Raw genomic sequence first — 15737 nt, forward strand, 5'->3', positions numbered from 1 at the left:
GACACGTTTGCGCCAGTTTCGTTGAAAGCGTGTCCTCGTGTAGATGGCCGTGTGACACTTTACAGCTTACATAAGCGAATTTCTAGTCGAACGGCCTAGATAAAAATTCGTAATTATCTCGGTCGGATAGCTTTTATTGTCATCTCTGCTCGTCTATTGTGTCGATTGTATGGTACGCTTTTCCTATTTGCCGAGTCAACAGTCAGACTCGAGGCTCGGTCCGACGTCATAACAGCTACCTCCCTTCTTCCATTTCCGGCTATGCTGTCTCGCTGACAAGTATTGTGCTGTTTGCATAAAGCGACGAGAGGCTTCGAGGTAACGAGACTCGAACAGGAATCGCAGTTGCCAATGAAATTCCATTTTGCCCCGTGTTAGGCCTCGTTTCGTGCACGCTACGCTACTTACGGAATTGATTAACTCGGCCGTCATTGCCTCTTCAGACCGGTTTCTCTGTGCAACCAGGAAAAAAGAAAGACGAAGAAACGAAAGACAAACAAAAGGGTACCCCTCGCGAGAGGAAAGTAGGTTGCAGTATTTTTAAACGGGCTCGATTTAAGACTCAATTTATTCGCGTTACGTTTGTCCAGACCGAAGTTTTTAAACTACATTTTCCATTCACGACAAAGAATGCGATATAGAGAGGTACGCGTGTTCTTTATATCGACGTCGGGATTTCGTCCATCGGCTTCCTCCTGGCCACTCTATCCTTCTCGGTCGTGCATCGTGTTTCTAGACCGTAGCTTCTTTCCATCGTAGTACGTACAAAACCTCGTTTCTGTGTCTCCTGGTGCAGGAACTATTTTGTAGCACATTTTCCTTTGAGGAGGCCGTGGTATCTAGCTTATTAGATTCTTCTTGGTCGTCTCGGCGACATGTTTTCCTATTTGACGCGTATGGTACCCTCGTGTATTCGCACGTTGCGCAAGCCCTGTCAACCTTTCCTCTATATTAAATTCGCTCTGGTCCTCGATTTACCTTCGTTTCGATGCCATTTCGTTGTTTCCTTCGTTTCTCGTTATTTGTTGCTTTAAAACGTTCGTATTTCGAAGCTAAAAAAACGCAAGGCAACCAGGGGATGGAGAGGAATTTTTTTTTTTATACGGGAGAACAATTCATAGAGAAAGTAAAACAACGATGGCGAACGATGCGGTTGGAAGGGCGCTCGAACGTTGGAGAAGAGTCGTTGAACTTTTCACGCAGAAGTACGCCACGAATGCCGGGAAGTTTCGGCCGTTTCGTTGGAAGGAAACAGAGACGAAACGCGATCGATCCGATTCCTTTCGGTTCGAAGCGAAAATAATTCCAATTTCATCGAGAAATTTAATATCGATACTCCGTCGATATAGTTGGCCGGTGTTTCCTTCGCTATCTCGAGGATTCGAGATTCATCTTTTAGCGTGTTCCATTAACAATCCTCCGACAGTTCTGCTGCAAATGCGCGAACTATTTCTCGTTATCTTATCGATTCCTCGGGAATTATTTCCGAATTCTTCTCGCTTGGAGAAAAATACGGCCGGTCGATCGAAAGGCTATCGAATAAAATGGATTCTGTCTATTTTTCATCATCCGTCGAACCCTGTATCAATTCGGCACAGCTGCGTTTATATTTCAAATTAAGCCGTTCGTTTATTTCGAGTGATACGGACGGAACAAGTGGAAGAGCCTCGATATAGGTCAGGCCGAGCTACGATGATCGTTCGACTTTCAGTATTTTTAATTCTGTCGTCTTGTTATCGCTTACGCGAATACGGATAAAATTTTCTGAAACGTCGATCGTCGTTGTTCGTTGTTTTACGTCAACGCGTTTCCATCACGGCGATCGAGCAACTTGGAGGAAGATTTTAAACACGATATCGCTGTTGCGAAGCAAATTTAATTTCAATCGTCCTCGTATAGTACGTGCAGCTTTGTTCGTCTAGCTTTACGAGGATGTGTGCTCGTGGTAAACGTTCTGAAGCGTGCACCGAAGAGAAAGTTAGTCAAGAGTGAACTGTATGACGAAGAAGCCAAGAATGTTTGAAGTCAACACGAAAGAAAGAAAGAAAGGAAGCAAGAAAGCAAGAAAGAAAGAAAGAAATCGTAAAAAAATATTTGCCTACAGCTTGCAGCTGTTACTCGTATTGTTTCCTTCGTCAATCATCTTCGGAATTCCATGTTGCTCTGAAATTCCGTACAACTGTGTATGTGCGACGATAATCATCGTTCCACCGGGCGCATTTTTCAGCGGGTCAAATATCAAATCTACTGTCGCGTGAAAAGTCTGCTGGCATATATACGAGGACTGGCAGGAATATTTTCTTGCTCGTGTATACATATATATTCTTCCACCCTCCTTGGTTGTGTGCTCCCTCGGGACTGTCGGGGGACGACGTCTAGGCCTTTCATTTTCATCGGGCTTCTCTCGTCGAGGCTTTTCAAGAAGGAAGGGGAAAAAAAGTACGCCGTGAAGAAAACCACATGAGAGATATGATCGTTCTTCGACAACATGCACTTAATCAGGTCGGCTTTATGTGGAAGCGGAGGGCTAAAGTGAAAGCCAGAGAGGAAGGACACTGGCTCAGATACGAAGCTCCGACAGACTGGTCGAGGGGGGAGAAAATGTCGACTCGAGCGAGACCTTAATTTCCTGTAGCATTCCGGCTTATCTCTTTCGCGATTTATCGACCTACCCCGAAAGTTACACGCTCACGACTCGCAGAAACATTGCTTGTCCTCGAACATCCGTTTCCTGGCTGCGTTACCCGGCATCCGAAGTCGATTATGATTGTTCGTCCACTTTTTAGTGGCTCGTAAACGTCGTTTCCTTTTTAGATGGAGATACGTCCGCGTTGCCTTCAGATCGGCAGAATTTTCGCAGTAGAAATTATTTCGCGGGTCCTTTACAAGCAATGTCGCGCGATCTTTTTCAACAGTTGATCTAAAAATATCGAAAAATAACGTCATAAGCTTATTAACCGTTCTTACAGAGACATCGAAGCCGAGTGGAAATTAAACTTCATTTTTCTCGATCTGGAACGACGGTCCGTTCCACGAGCGTGGTTCGATATTACGAAGCAAGAGCGCAATAAATACGAAAAATACAATTAACGAAGGAAAATTGTACATTGCAGGTCGTTCAACCTTCGTACGCATAACACGGTCTATCGAGCACGTTGAGTAATGCCTGTTGTTCTCGTACCGATAAAAGCGTACAAGCTATTCGTTAATCCGATGCAAAGAAAAACTGTATGGCCAAACGACAGCTTTGTCTCGGCGCATCCAATTCGATATCAAGCTTTCGAACGTTCCTGTCGCATTTTTTCTAGATATCGAATGGAGTAAATCTTTCGAGGTGGAACAAAAAAGTAATTATGCGTTTGGAAGCTCGCGGTTTTCTATACCGATTCCGACATCGTAGTAGCATATCGAATGGCTCGTCCGCGTTATCGAAGCGTTTTTATTGCTCGCCCGAATGGAACTGTAATTAAGCAGTGTATCCTTGATATTTAATTATGCGCGCTGCTGCTGGCTTTCACGGAGAAAAATTATTGTCTGTTATTATTGAAATTCGAGGTATTCGCGGTGAAATTTTCGTTTTATGATAATCTCGTTACCAGAGACAATGTTTCGTAATTATAGGAACAATGCCCGAAAGACAATGAGACGTGGCGCGCTAATGTTTTTGCTGTAATAACCGTGTATCGGTACGTTTTCCCTGGTCTCCTGCCTGATATCAGGAAACTGAGCGAGCCACTTACGGACAGGCACTTCCAGCTAATTTCCGGTTGTAAATACTCGATTCGGTCCTATCCCGTTCGCATCCCATTCCCCTCTGATCGATGTCTTCTTTCCGTTTCCATTCCATCACTTTCCAATATTTTTATTCCAACGGGGAATTTCTACGCTCTAGGGTAAAATAACCTTCTTGTTCATCTAAAAACGTATACAGAGTATTGGGAAAAAATACGATAAGTCACATTCGCCGTTTTTATTCCACGGAATTGGTATTAACATACGGAATAATTACGGCAATTCAGAAATCGGTCTTGCGCTATCGAAATTGTCTTCCTGTTTTGTTTTCGTGCTGACGCGTTTCATTGTTCTCTTCAAAGCTTTTGAAATATTAAGATAATCGCTTACTTTGATAATCACACCTTTGGATTTCACAAAACTTCGTCAACTTTGTCAGCTACCGTTTTTAGAAGATTTTTATGTTCTGATACAACCTAACAGGTTGTTTTTATTTTTAATTGTAGGAAACTGAAGGTACGACAAGTAGAATGATAATAAATTACAATAGAAGTATAACGATGATATCTTATCTCTGTTTCAGATACGCGACTGGTTGACGGTCGAAGAAGAGATGCTGCGAAAACAAGCCGTGGTCGTCGGCGATGTCGGCGAAATTATGGAGGCGCTTGATAAACAAATGGTAAGTAGATTATCGTCGCTCGCACGACAAATTCACGATTCATTTTAGATGCGTAAGTTCTTCGTACGTGCGCCGCGCCGTTCTTGCATTTTACATGGCGTCCAGTAGCTTTATGTTCGTTTTCGTTTGCTCAAAGTTTTGGAAAATAGTTTATAAATATTTAACGATGCTTGGTGTATTCGTTGAAAATCTTCACTCGTTTAATCTTTCTTCTTAATCTAAATTCTATAATAGCCATTCTATTATTATCGCAATGCAAATTCTAAATAGTCAGCTGTGTAAAAATCTCCTAAAAATTTCATCGTAGATTTATCGCACCTAAAAATGTCATTTTTCTCCTTTATCTTCCTCGATTATTTTACCAATCGTGTCAACCCCACGTGAATGCAGAGAACTAAGAGTTCCTACGTCGGCAAAGGCATGATCTGCAATATCCATGAGGGGATTGTAAACGAGCAGCTTCGTAGCTTCAACCCTTATCTGTACTTGGAGGGTAAAGCGAGAACCTCTCTGCGTTATCAACGCGGAGTTTCTTCCCAGTTTGTCGATCGACGATTGTTGCACGGTAGTTTCAACGGATCCTTGTAAGCAAGGGTGCGATGGCGCTTTCTCGGTTTTCCGAGGGTTAAAGGTGGGGGTTTCTGGGGGTTTACTGACCGGGAAAACCCTGACATTGGCATTGGCATTAAGGGTCCAATGAACGCTGCCACGCCTTCCTATTTGTGCGTCGACGATACATTGTTGCTTCACGCGCAATAGTTATGCTCAGACTATTGATTACTCGTCCGTTGATTTGTTACGTTATCTCTCGTCCGCAAATTTTCCTCTTTTATTTTTTTTTTATCTTTGGCTTCGTTGGAAAAAATATTTTTTAATATTTTTATTAATTCTCTGTTTTTCTTCGCTGTTTATTATTTTTTCCATGGTAAAATATCGAAACGGTATTTCGAAATGCTTTAGATCGAATAATTCGACGATATCAATGCAAATATGCAAATTTTATCCTTGTAAAGGGATAATTACAATTTATGTGACGTTTGGTCTCTCAAAAGAACTGTCCTCTTCTCCGAGGCTCTAGAAACAGGGGCAGTGCGGGCAAAGGGAAATTCTAGGTTCGATTTCCCGTGTTTTACATTAAAGATCGCGTTGCTAATATAAACAGTTTTCAAGTGGAGCAAAGTTACCTTACCCCGTTTTCTTTCCGCGAGTTCTATTTATTTGTTCCATTGATCGTTTCCATAACGGTAGCGAGGGTGAAAGGACCCATAAAGTGTGCTTTGTGTAGTATCAATGGCCGGTCGTAATCTTTTCAGCTCGGAGCAAAGCGGTGTGGGTTGGTGTTCGATAAAACTCGACTGAAGGAATTAATTAAATCTTATTGGCAGTCCTTTCACGAATGCTCTCCTCTTCAATGGAGGCTCGTACCAGAACGAGTGCTTCTTCTATCTTTCGTCCTGTCCTTATCCAGATCGTTTTTTCCTCGATTCGAGAACACCGCCGGACAGGAAGCGATTGTTCCTCGACTCCGAGGATATTTCAGATTTTTCCGTCGCTAGTTCGAAAGCGCTGAGAAAGTTCGGAAGCGAGCGAAACGGAGGCCCCACGAAATTCGATTACCTTTGTATCTGTCGATGGATTTTGCGCGTGAAAAGAAAGAAAGCCTGTGTCCCATTCTTGATCAATGATAACCGGTTTCCACTGAAATCATATGGCGGCCCTTGTCTCGTTAAAGCGCCACTCGAATCGCTGGGACACAATTTCACAAGGACGGTAGAAAACAATGGGTCGGTTACGGCGGTGTTGTTATTGATTTCCGATTGGAGGAAGCCGGAGCAAAAGATATGGAGAAATGAAAGAGCCACCGAGTGGAAGAGGAAGGAAGAGATAGACAGAGAGTTGGGACGGAGGTTTTTCATAATGCATAGAGGAATATCAGCACTCTTTGAATAGTGCTGATTACTGGAATTAAAATCATTCGATTCGCGAATCTGGAGTAATTAAACCGGCGAGGAATAGAAGCACAGGCTTCTAAGGAAATACGTGATCGTACGCGTATCACTTTTTACGTTTATTGTCTCGTACGTCGAAATGATAATTTACTTATCCTACATTAAAAAAAAAAAATCTTAATTAAGTACCAGCGATAGATAGAAACGTGGGATGAGCGTGTATGTAAACTCTGAGTGTCCGAAGGCTAAATTGCAGATGGTCTTTGATTTGTCATTTAAAACGAGTTGGATGCACGTTCGGAGGTGCGTCGTCGACGTTTTCGTGCATATATTACGCTGCGTTGCGCTGCACCGAACTTCAGTCAATGTAACTGTGTCACTTTGGAAGAGCAGCGTTGAAATTCGAAAGCGTTAAAATTTGAGCGACTCGAACCACCGAGTTGGTCGGAATCGTCGTGTAATTTGAACTTGTAATTGGATATTAAATCAATGTCTCTGTAGAGTAAAACGGCAAATTATCGTCGGGTATATCGCTGAATATTACAACGGTTGTTTGCGCAGTCGTTTGATACAGTAACGATCGACTTTACGCGCTAATTAGTTTACTTTCGTAGAGAGACGCGATCATCGAATTACTATGTATATCCTCGAATCCTTTTCTACGTTATACAAATTACAAGGACCGCTTCTACATCGTAGTTGCAGCGGTATTCGCGTTAGTCATGTCTGTAATGTGTGACGTAACTGCACCATCCCTGTTCTCTGCTTTTCCAAACGTAGTAGTAGAAGAACATTCCTTCCATCCAATATTACAAGATCGTCGTTTTGCCGCGCCGAGTCGAGGCGAAATTTCCTTAAAGAGGTAGCACGGTCCGGTATCTAATTACGCGGAGTTTTGACGAACTTTCTCCGGCCAACTTCCACAACGATTTTCGCAATTAGTGTCTCGCTCGAGTCGGAGCCGGCTAAATTGAAATTACTTTCGAATTATTTCGATTCGAGCTTAAGGGAAAGAGAGAGGGAGAGAGAGAGAGAGAGAGAGGCACGAACAAAACGATATCCGGATGAGGCTATACGCTTCTACGCGCGTCACGCACGTCTGAGTCAAGTTCTCGAATTCTCCTTGCAAGCTGTTGCAGACTGGAACGGGATATTTAATTGCCGTTCCTTTTGTAGAACGTTCTCGCGATTACGAACAAAGAAATGGCAAGTTTTTCCACGAAGGCCAGACGTGGTGGATGTTGGCGAGCTGAAGTCACAGTGCTCGATTTAGTTCGACCTCGTTAAAGTAATATCGCGCGAGGAACGTGCGCATCATCGCATTTTTCACGTCGTCGTGTGCATACTCATAAACGCGCGACCCATTTTTAATCCAACGTCAAAGGTCCTTTTTCGATCGATTTTTCCACCTCGTTGCGTTCTCTTTCCCTGTTTCTCGTTTTATTCCTCGTCCCTTTTTCAGTAATTGTGCAATTCAGTGACCTTTCCCAATTTTGATTATCGAACTCTAGCTTCTTTTTTTTATCGAAATTTGTCAACCTCCCTCGATCGATTTCTTGCTCTACCGATGAACTAAGAAAAATTTTAAGAGAAGAACCGAAACGAAATAATTGAAATTAAGAATTTCTCTTTATTCATGGATTATTTATTCCGTGCAATTCCGTGAAAGTTCGACAGGATTTTCGACCGACTCGATCAGCGTGTTTTCGATTTTTAATTCGGACCCGCGAAATTTGTCGATTTCGGGCCGGCACGTAACGATAGATGTACACGGTGATACAACAGTTTCAAAAAGCGTTCGTACAGATAAACTTGAATTTGACGCGCGACGTAAATAGAATTTGTATGGCGAGAGGCAGTAAAGTTACTTTGAGCGAAACGTTTGTTCTAATTGTTTCGCGTGTAAATCAAACACACTGTCCCTCCATAAATTGAATCGTACTCACAGACGTCTAACTTTGAATCGCGTATACAACAGGCAAGTCGATGTTACCCCGGCTCTTGTATTATTCAACGTGCCCAGGATTTTTATCCTTATCGCGCCTTTATCATATTTTCCGCTGTTTGCTTGCCAACCGGATACACGCGAATGAAATTTGATGACTCGCTACGAAGTAATACATTCATTGACGATAATCTAATATGAGAATTCCGGTTGATACAAGGAATTTTAGAATTTTAAACAATACCTTGACACTCCTCGTATAATCGAACAATTATCACAATGGAATATATTTTGTTTAATTTTATTATCATTCGTATAAAGTCTCAGAAATAACATTTCCAAGGAGAATTATTTGGTCTTAGCATTCGGCAATTATAGAAGGATGGATTGCGTGTGCGCAGTGCGCATCTTCTTTATCCCCTCGACATCCGATTAGGTACCATGGCAGCGATAGATTCGACCTCGCGCTTGATAAATCGGAAATAACGAATGTTCTCTTTTGCTAAAAACTTTCCAATCCACTGGTAATACCGGTTCTCTTTTTTCTTAAGCAACAAGCAGTATTGAAAACTCTGGCGAGTTCAAAATTTTTTAAAATATCCGAAATAATACGTAAATCAATATCGGGTAATCCTGAGCGCGATAGCAAAATTTTCATTACGTTCGATCAAAAACATAAAAATAGAAAATACAGAAAAAGATACGAGGAAAATTGGAAATTATTTTCTGTTTGCAAGAATCAAACGCAATTTTGTTTCATCCTATCAAATTTTCAATTTCCAACCCTTCGGTAACGAAATTGCTGCGTCTGTTTTGGCGATGGTTTAAAGCGCTTACTAAACGGCACCCTTTGTACGCGAATTTTGTGCCCCGTAGGCTTTATACCCCGTAAGCTATAGAAGAGAGGATGATACATATATACATATACACACACACATATACATATACATATACATATACATATACATATACATACATACATACATACATACGTACGTAAGTATATAAAAATATATGTATATATGTATATATATAATACCGTTTCCTAGCTACCACAGATGCCCATGAAGCTGCGAATTTCAGTCAGTTTCTCGGCGGGCTTCCATCGAAATACTCGCGGTGGAAAATCATGCGGCCATGTTTTATTAACCAGGAAAATTTTGATTATTCGTCAGTCGTGCTATTTGGTTCCACGTTTCGTCGTCCCCTGTTCTCTCTTTCGTAAAGCTGTTCATTTTCTCGGAACATATTTCCCGTGCCATTTTGCGTTTCTCCATAGATTGATTACGTTCGTTCGTTGGTTTAATAAACGTAAGAGCATTTACATGAACGACGAGTACGTGAACGAAGAGGCAACGATCGATCGCAACGAGACTGCATTGCTCGACGAATCGAACTGAACAGCCTGCAGAAAAATTCAGAAATCACCGACAGTTTCAAGATTTTTCGAAACCGCGATCGTTTCCGAATAAACGCTCGTCGTTGGAGTCTACCGCGATTTTAATTAATTCGACGACGCAATCGTGTACCGGAGCTGGTAAACTATTTACACGATATAATATCAAATTAACGTACTGCTTTATCGTTACGCGCACCGGTGCTCGTTGTTCGAAATCGTTAAACCGTCTTTCTGATTAATTTACATTCCCCGTATATACGTACCGGGTGAACGAATGGAGAACGGCGCAGGTACCCGAAAAAGAAACAGGCCACGAAGTTGTTCGTATCGGCGCGTTCGTTATACTTGCATTAATGAGGAATTCGCGTGGTAATTGTCGGGGCCACGGATAACCGAAGTTGCCGCGCTAATTTGGCAATCGCTAACGAACCTCTCCGACGAATCTCGTCTCTTGCGTTTCTCACGGCGCGGCGTGCAACAACGCAACGCGTAGTTTAGTTATCGGCGCGTGAATCCGATAATGTGATTTTGACGAGAGGGCGCCAATGAAATTTCGCCGACGATGCGGCCAACGAAATATGTAGCAAACGAAACGAAAATCGATACAGCCTGCTGGCCGGCTCGCTGCTCCTCCTCTTTGCCGCGCTCTGTTCCTCGTGCTCTTCTTCGTCTCTTCGTCTCTTCGTGAATGGATGCGGTGAAACGAGTCGCAACCGCCCTACTCGGCCTCCTTTCCACCGGATAAGAAGGATCGTGGCTGATTTTCCCGTTGTTTCGATCGTTTTTATTCGTCGCGCGGTTAAATCGCGAAAGAAGAATGATTTTTCTCCTTTTAATCGAATTACGCGGACGAATTGGTTTAATCCCAACAGCGAGTTCTAATTTCGTTCGAAAGGATTTAAGGATCGATTTGCCTCCCTCTGTTCTTCGACTCGTTATCGATGATTAATGGTTTTTTATCTGGTCGAAATTCAGTGGGATACGCGCCGATAAAGAAACGATGATCCGATTGGCCGATTTATTTCTCGATTGTTAGTATAATTTCTTATTATTACATTTTGTTATCTGTAACATTTTCATTATCTGGCGATATCGTGTCTAGTTTGCATTTATTTTTAATCAGCTTGAATATTCCTTTTCATAAACTGGCAAGTTAACATCCGCGTTTAATTTCATGCATCAAACTTCCTGATCCGAGAGCATTTCGTTTAAACGGTTAATCAAAAACGATTCGATTCGATAACGCGCGCAAAACCGCGCTCGGATAATCTGTATAGAATAATTTATCTGGAACATCGTATAATTATTGTCCGGTTAAATTCGATTAGAACAGCGTCGGTCGGATGATTAACTTAATATCCGTTTCATGGAATATCGATAGCGAGGAGATTTACATGTCCAACCTACTATTCGAACTTATCTATTATCCGGAAGAAATTCAAATTGATCTTGTTATCGTTGCGTCATTAGGTTGGATATCCAGCCTTCGAATATCCTCCAATTTTCCATCGCTCTATGCCTGTCTTGTCGGTATTCATTTAAAAGTTTTGACATTGCGGTAAGCCGCATTATCCGTTACCTCGACCGGTCCCGCAGAGGCCCACGCAGTTTGACTGGCTGACAGTCCGCGGTTTGACGTGTCTCGTCATTTCCAGTTCCCTCGCAGCGAAAGGGAATTTCTTCCTTCTAATATTCGAATCGCTCTGCTTTGTCGTATTTCCAAATCTAATCGTAAAATTGCCTGTAACACAGGACATTAGGAAATAAACAAAGGTATCCACCGAGACACCGAGAAATAACGATAAAAGGCCAGGTCCTTGTTCTTCGTCGTCGGTCACCGCAAGTCACTCGTTTTACCTTGAAAACGTCGCATATAGACACCGATGATCGAAGATTATACGAGACGAACGTAAACACGTCGTTCAGACTTCGTATCGCGAAAGTGGGTTTTGTTTGCGACCTTTTTTTTTAACGTCCACTGTCGAATTACAGTATTTTACGGTTCGTGCGTCCGTGGATTTACGAGCAGACGGTAGAGCAACAACAATGAGGACGTTCTCGAACGCATTGCGATAAATTCGCGCGTGTTCACGGTAAAAGTGGCGCGTAAACGCACGGCGGAAACGATGGGACCGCGCGTGATTCTCGTCCAACGATCCTAAAGGGGCTAGTACGAACTCGTGCGAGTTACGAAGGAGTTGCAAACGAATCTGCCCGCGTGAATAAACCAGAGGAAAATCGTTATCTGGCCGAGAATACACAACGATGCGCGGAACCGAAAAAAACCAGGCGGAATCGTTTCGTTAGCGTGCAAAGTGTGTGTAAGCGCGATGGATCGAAAGGAACCACGACCAGGTAGCTCGAGTAGTTTCTCCGGCTGTACCAACACTCTACAACTTCGATTCAACGTAAGTACACGATTTATGTCTCGCATCCGAACGCCGAAGAACACGAAAAAGGATGAGTCGCGACGACGAAATCGCAGCCGTCTCGCGTACTGATATTTGCTCGCATTTAACGGGCTTAATGACGGTGCCGGGTACGGGAATTTATTGCTGGCCTGCCTACGCGACGTTGTTCCTCGACAGACGAGTAGGTAAAAGGAAACACGGGAGAATTACAGAGCTTAATATCAACCAGCGATTCGTAAAGTGGCAGCTGTTTTCTCTTGTTTCAGGACCGTCGTTTACTTCAGTCCCCAGGAATGAATGCAATTAAAAAATCGCGTTTCCCGTTTCCAGGCATTGCCCCGTAATCGCGTGAAGTTTCAAGAGGTTTGTTCTTCGGTTTTCTAATTTCGTTTGTTACCTTTAACGAGTTTAAAAGAAAGGTTTGCGTTGACGAACATTGAAACGCATTTTACTCGCTAATTACACATTCAGCTGGTTCTACGAACTAAGTAACTAACTTTGCGTTAGAAGCGCGTACGTCAAACAGACGACATTCTATCAACGTGATACGAAAGCCGAGAGACGTAAAGATCTACTATGTAAACCAATGCGTAAAATTCTACGCGTTAAAACGCTTATTCTAGTCTAAGGAACGTCGTTCTTCCACGTCTCGGTTTTGCCTGGTTCCTTCTAATTTTCGCAGATTCGATGTTGGACGATCGACAAGCCAAATGTTCAAAGCGGAGACGGTTTCGTTTTAAGTCGAATCTATCACGGAAACGAGGGCAGCGTTTTCTTTGATGCGGGTAAAACGAATTTCGCGCGAATATTGTCCAAGAAGGAACTCGGGGAACGCGTCCCTGGCCCGAGGTCGTGTTCTCCCGGGATAAATCCTACGGCCACGAATCCCGTTGCCCGATAATTTCGTTTTTTCCCTCTTTCCTCGTTGGTGTTCCGTTCGCTTCTTTACTGGCCGCAATGCAATAACATCGTTCCCCGGACCACTCTTTGACGTTACCCTCTTTTCTAACGGAGCCTCGGCAAACCGCTTTACCGGAAAAATAGAAAAGAAAATTAACGACGTCAGTGAAAATCTTCTTACCAAAAACCATGCCGGTTACACCGAGTTTTTTTTCTCTCCCTTCCCCGTTGTAGACGTTAGCTCCGGGTTAGAAGGATATCCTCTTTGTTACACCGTAATTCCTCTTTCTTTCGCCTGCCCCGCCCTCCCCTCTCTTCACCTTCTTTATTTCCACCTCAACTTCTCGTTTTCTTTCTGCCTCTTTCTCACGACCTGGCTTCTACCCTTCGCGCTCGCATGTTCTCTCCCTCGTTCTTCTCCTTCGTTCGTTGACCGTAAAAGTCTACGTAGACGAGTGTTGCTGGTTTTTCGGCCTCGTCGTATCCTCCTACAACGTAACTTTCTTACGCCACGTTCAAAGCCACGTCTCGTTATTCTCGCAACTTTGCGATCGTTAGTTCCGCTAGGAAGGGAAACTGCAAGAGAAACAGGCCGACTAGTACGTTTCCCCTCCTGGCGACGGTAATTCACGCTCGGGCCGCATTAATTATCGATCAATCCGTAAGCTGTTGAGCCCTCCCTGCTGGCGCGCTTACTGGCTGCTCGCTCGTAGGAATTCTTTTTATGGGTTAAACGATGTAACGGGATTCAAGGTTGATCGGAATGTAATCTCTCTACACCTATAAGATTTTGATAGTCGGAAGAAAGAAGAAGAAACTACGATGTTCGAGTTTTTGGTTGAAAGTTTCGATCGAGAATGTACGACAGGCACTGTATCTAACGATAAAATAACGCCGATAGCTCTCGAAATTCTCTTTCTCTTTTTTTCGACAGTCTTATGCTTAGATCGTGACAAAGACGCGCTTTCTTTCTTTTCTTCTTCTTTTTTCTCTCGCACAACACAGATTTTTCGCTCGATTCTCAATCGCTCGTCATCCGCGTGAATTTCTGCTACCAACGCTGTGAATACGGACGCGTTACAGGATTAAAAAAAAATTTGATAAAAGAAGCCTGCTACGGCAATTGCAGCCCGTAAATTGCGAGCGAAACGGTGATCGTTTATAGCCAGCCAAGACACGTTTATGAATTATCTTTACGACCTGTGAAATTTGTGACACGACGGTTTATTTAATCGACTCGGGTGAATTATGGGCCGTGACCTCGGCTGGCGTGCATATCGACTGTTCTCCCCGTAATCGTACACGGATTTCTGCCACGGCAGGATTTTGTCGACGGAAGGACACCATCGGGGCTTTCCACGAGATTCACAGAGATCAGAACGGTGTTTGTTAATATCGTTAAGTCCGGTTTTCGCTGACAAGACTGTACACGACGGCTGTTCCTCCTCTGTTGCTTCACTGCCGTTTCCATTAACGAGACTAACGCGTACAACGTCGACATCGTCCCCTCTCCGCCTGCGGTACAGAATGCAGGTCTACGATGGTTCCTCTTTTTATTAAAAATGAGCCGTCACGCCGGTGCGATGATCGATCGACGTTGGCCAAGTTTGCTGTTCACGATGTTCGCATAATTTATACGGAGCAACGAAAAAAGTCCTCGTGTACTACGCTATTTCAATTTCCTCTGACAGTCTTGCGTGTCATCGGCTGCGTTGCGTCATCTGCTGATTTGTGATTCTCGAATGACTATCGTCAGATGTTTTTCCAGACAGACCAAGTTAGTCAGATAAAACGTAGATAGTTCATCGTGCAATGGTGTTCTAGAGCAACTAAACGCAAATCTCGTAACGCGTTAAGACTCTGGTCATCGCCTACGTAAAGGTCACGTGGAACTTCGTACGAACTTAACTCGGACTGAATTTGTTATTATATAGTAAAATATTCTATATACTGAAATATATTTGTCTTTTCAATGGTGAATCAATTTTCCACTTCTGGTATTGGTTTGTTCAAAGACTGAAAACTCATTGAAATCGTTTTATGCCACGATAACCTATCCTGTCCACGACATTTCTCTATTTTAATTAGAACATTCCGCCTGCGAACCTTAAATTATCACGCATGGAAGAAAGGAGCATTTGTCGTTAGAACTCGCGTCCACTGAGCGGCTGTTTCTCGTCCAGTAGAGCAGCCATACGATTAAACCAACGGTTTCCGCCGTGCTTGTTCTACGTTTCCCACATCGTCCTTGCTCCACTTCCCATTGAGATCCCATATTGCTTTCATCAAGCGTCGGTCACGAACAAACGTTAGGCGATATTGCTTGCCGATATTTTTCACGCGTGACACTGTGCCCCGGTTTGTACCTGGCATGAGAAATCAAGGGGCAGCGTATGTATGTTTCCGAGAGCGTTGCGCTGAATAATGCACCAACTGATCGAGTAAGTTTCCATACTTTGCAACGGTTATTCAGACCTCGCAACACTGGTAATGGACGGTATTAGGAAGGCAGGCGTAGGACACGTCGCTTATGAGGAAATATTTCATAGCTGGAAAAGTTATTCGAGGCGACTAGGGCGACTTTAACCGATCATTTGTCTTACGTCCGTTGGACGAGGAGCATTCTTTGCGCGGAAAGAGAGAATAAAAGTGCGGCTCTTCTTGCGATAAGACAGCATCCTCTTCGACCCATTCCCTCCTTTCAATTATCGTTTAATTG

At 43.3% G+C, this 15737-nt stretch overlaps 1 protein-coding gene across 9 annotated transcripts in view; it reads left to right on the forward strand.

Moving 5' to 3' along the window:
- LOC100642674 (dystrophin, isoforms A/C/F/G/H) overlaps nucleotides 1-15737 on the forward strand; it is a 439133-nt gene that overhangs the window by 79728 nt on the left and 343668 nt on the right. For all 9 annotated transcript variants that reach the window (XM_048406314.1, XM_048406316.1, XM_048406313.1 and 6 more), the window contains one exon: nucleotides 4316-4414. In XM_048406314.1, coding sequence (XP_048262271.1) covers nucleotides 4316-4414 — 99 coding nt within the window. The remainder of the gene's footprint in view (nucleotides 1-4315; nucleotides 4415-15737) is intronic.

The sequence above is a fragment of the Bombus terrestris genome, chromosome 1 (genome assembly GCF_910591885.1).
Source record: "Bombus terrestris chromosome 1, iyBomTerr1.2, whole genome shotgun sequence".
Classification (NCBI taxonomy): Eukaryota; Metazoa; Arthropoda; class Insecta; order Hymenoptera; family Apidae; genus Bombus; species Bombus terrestris.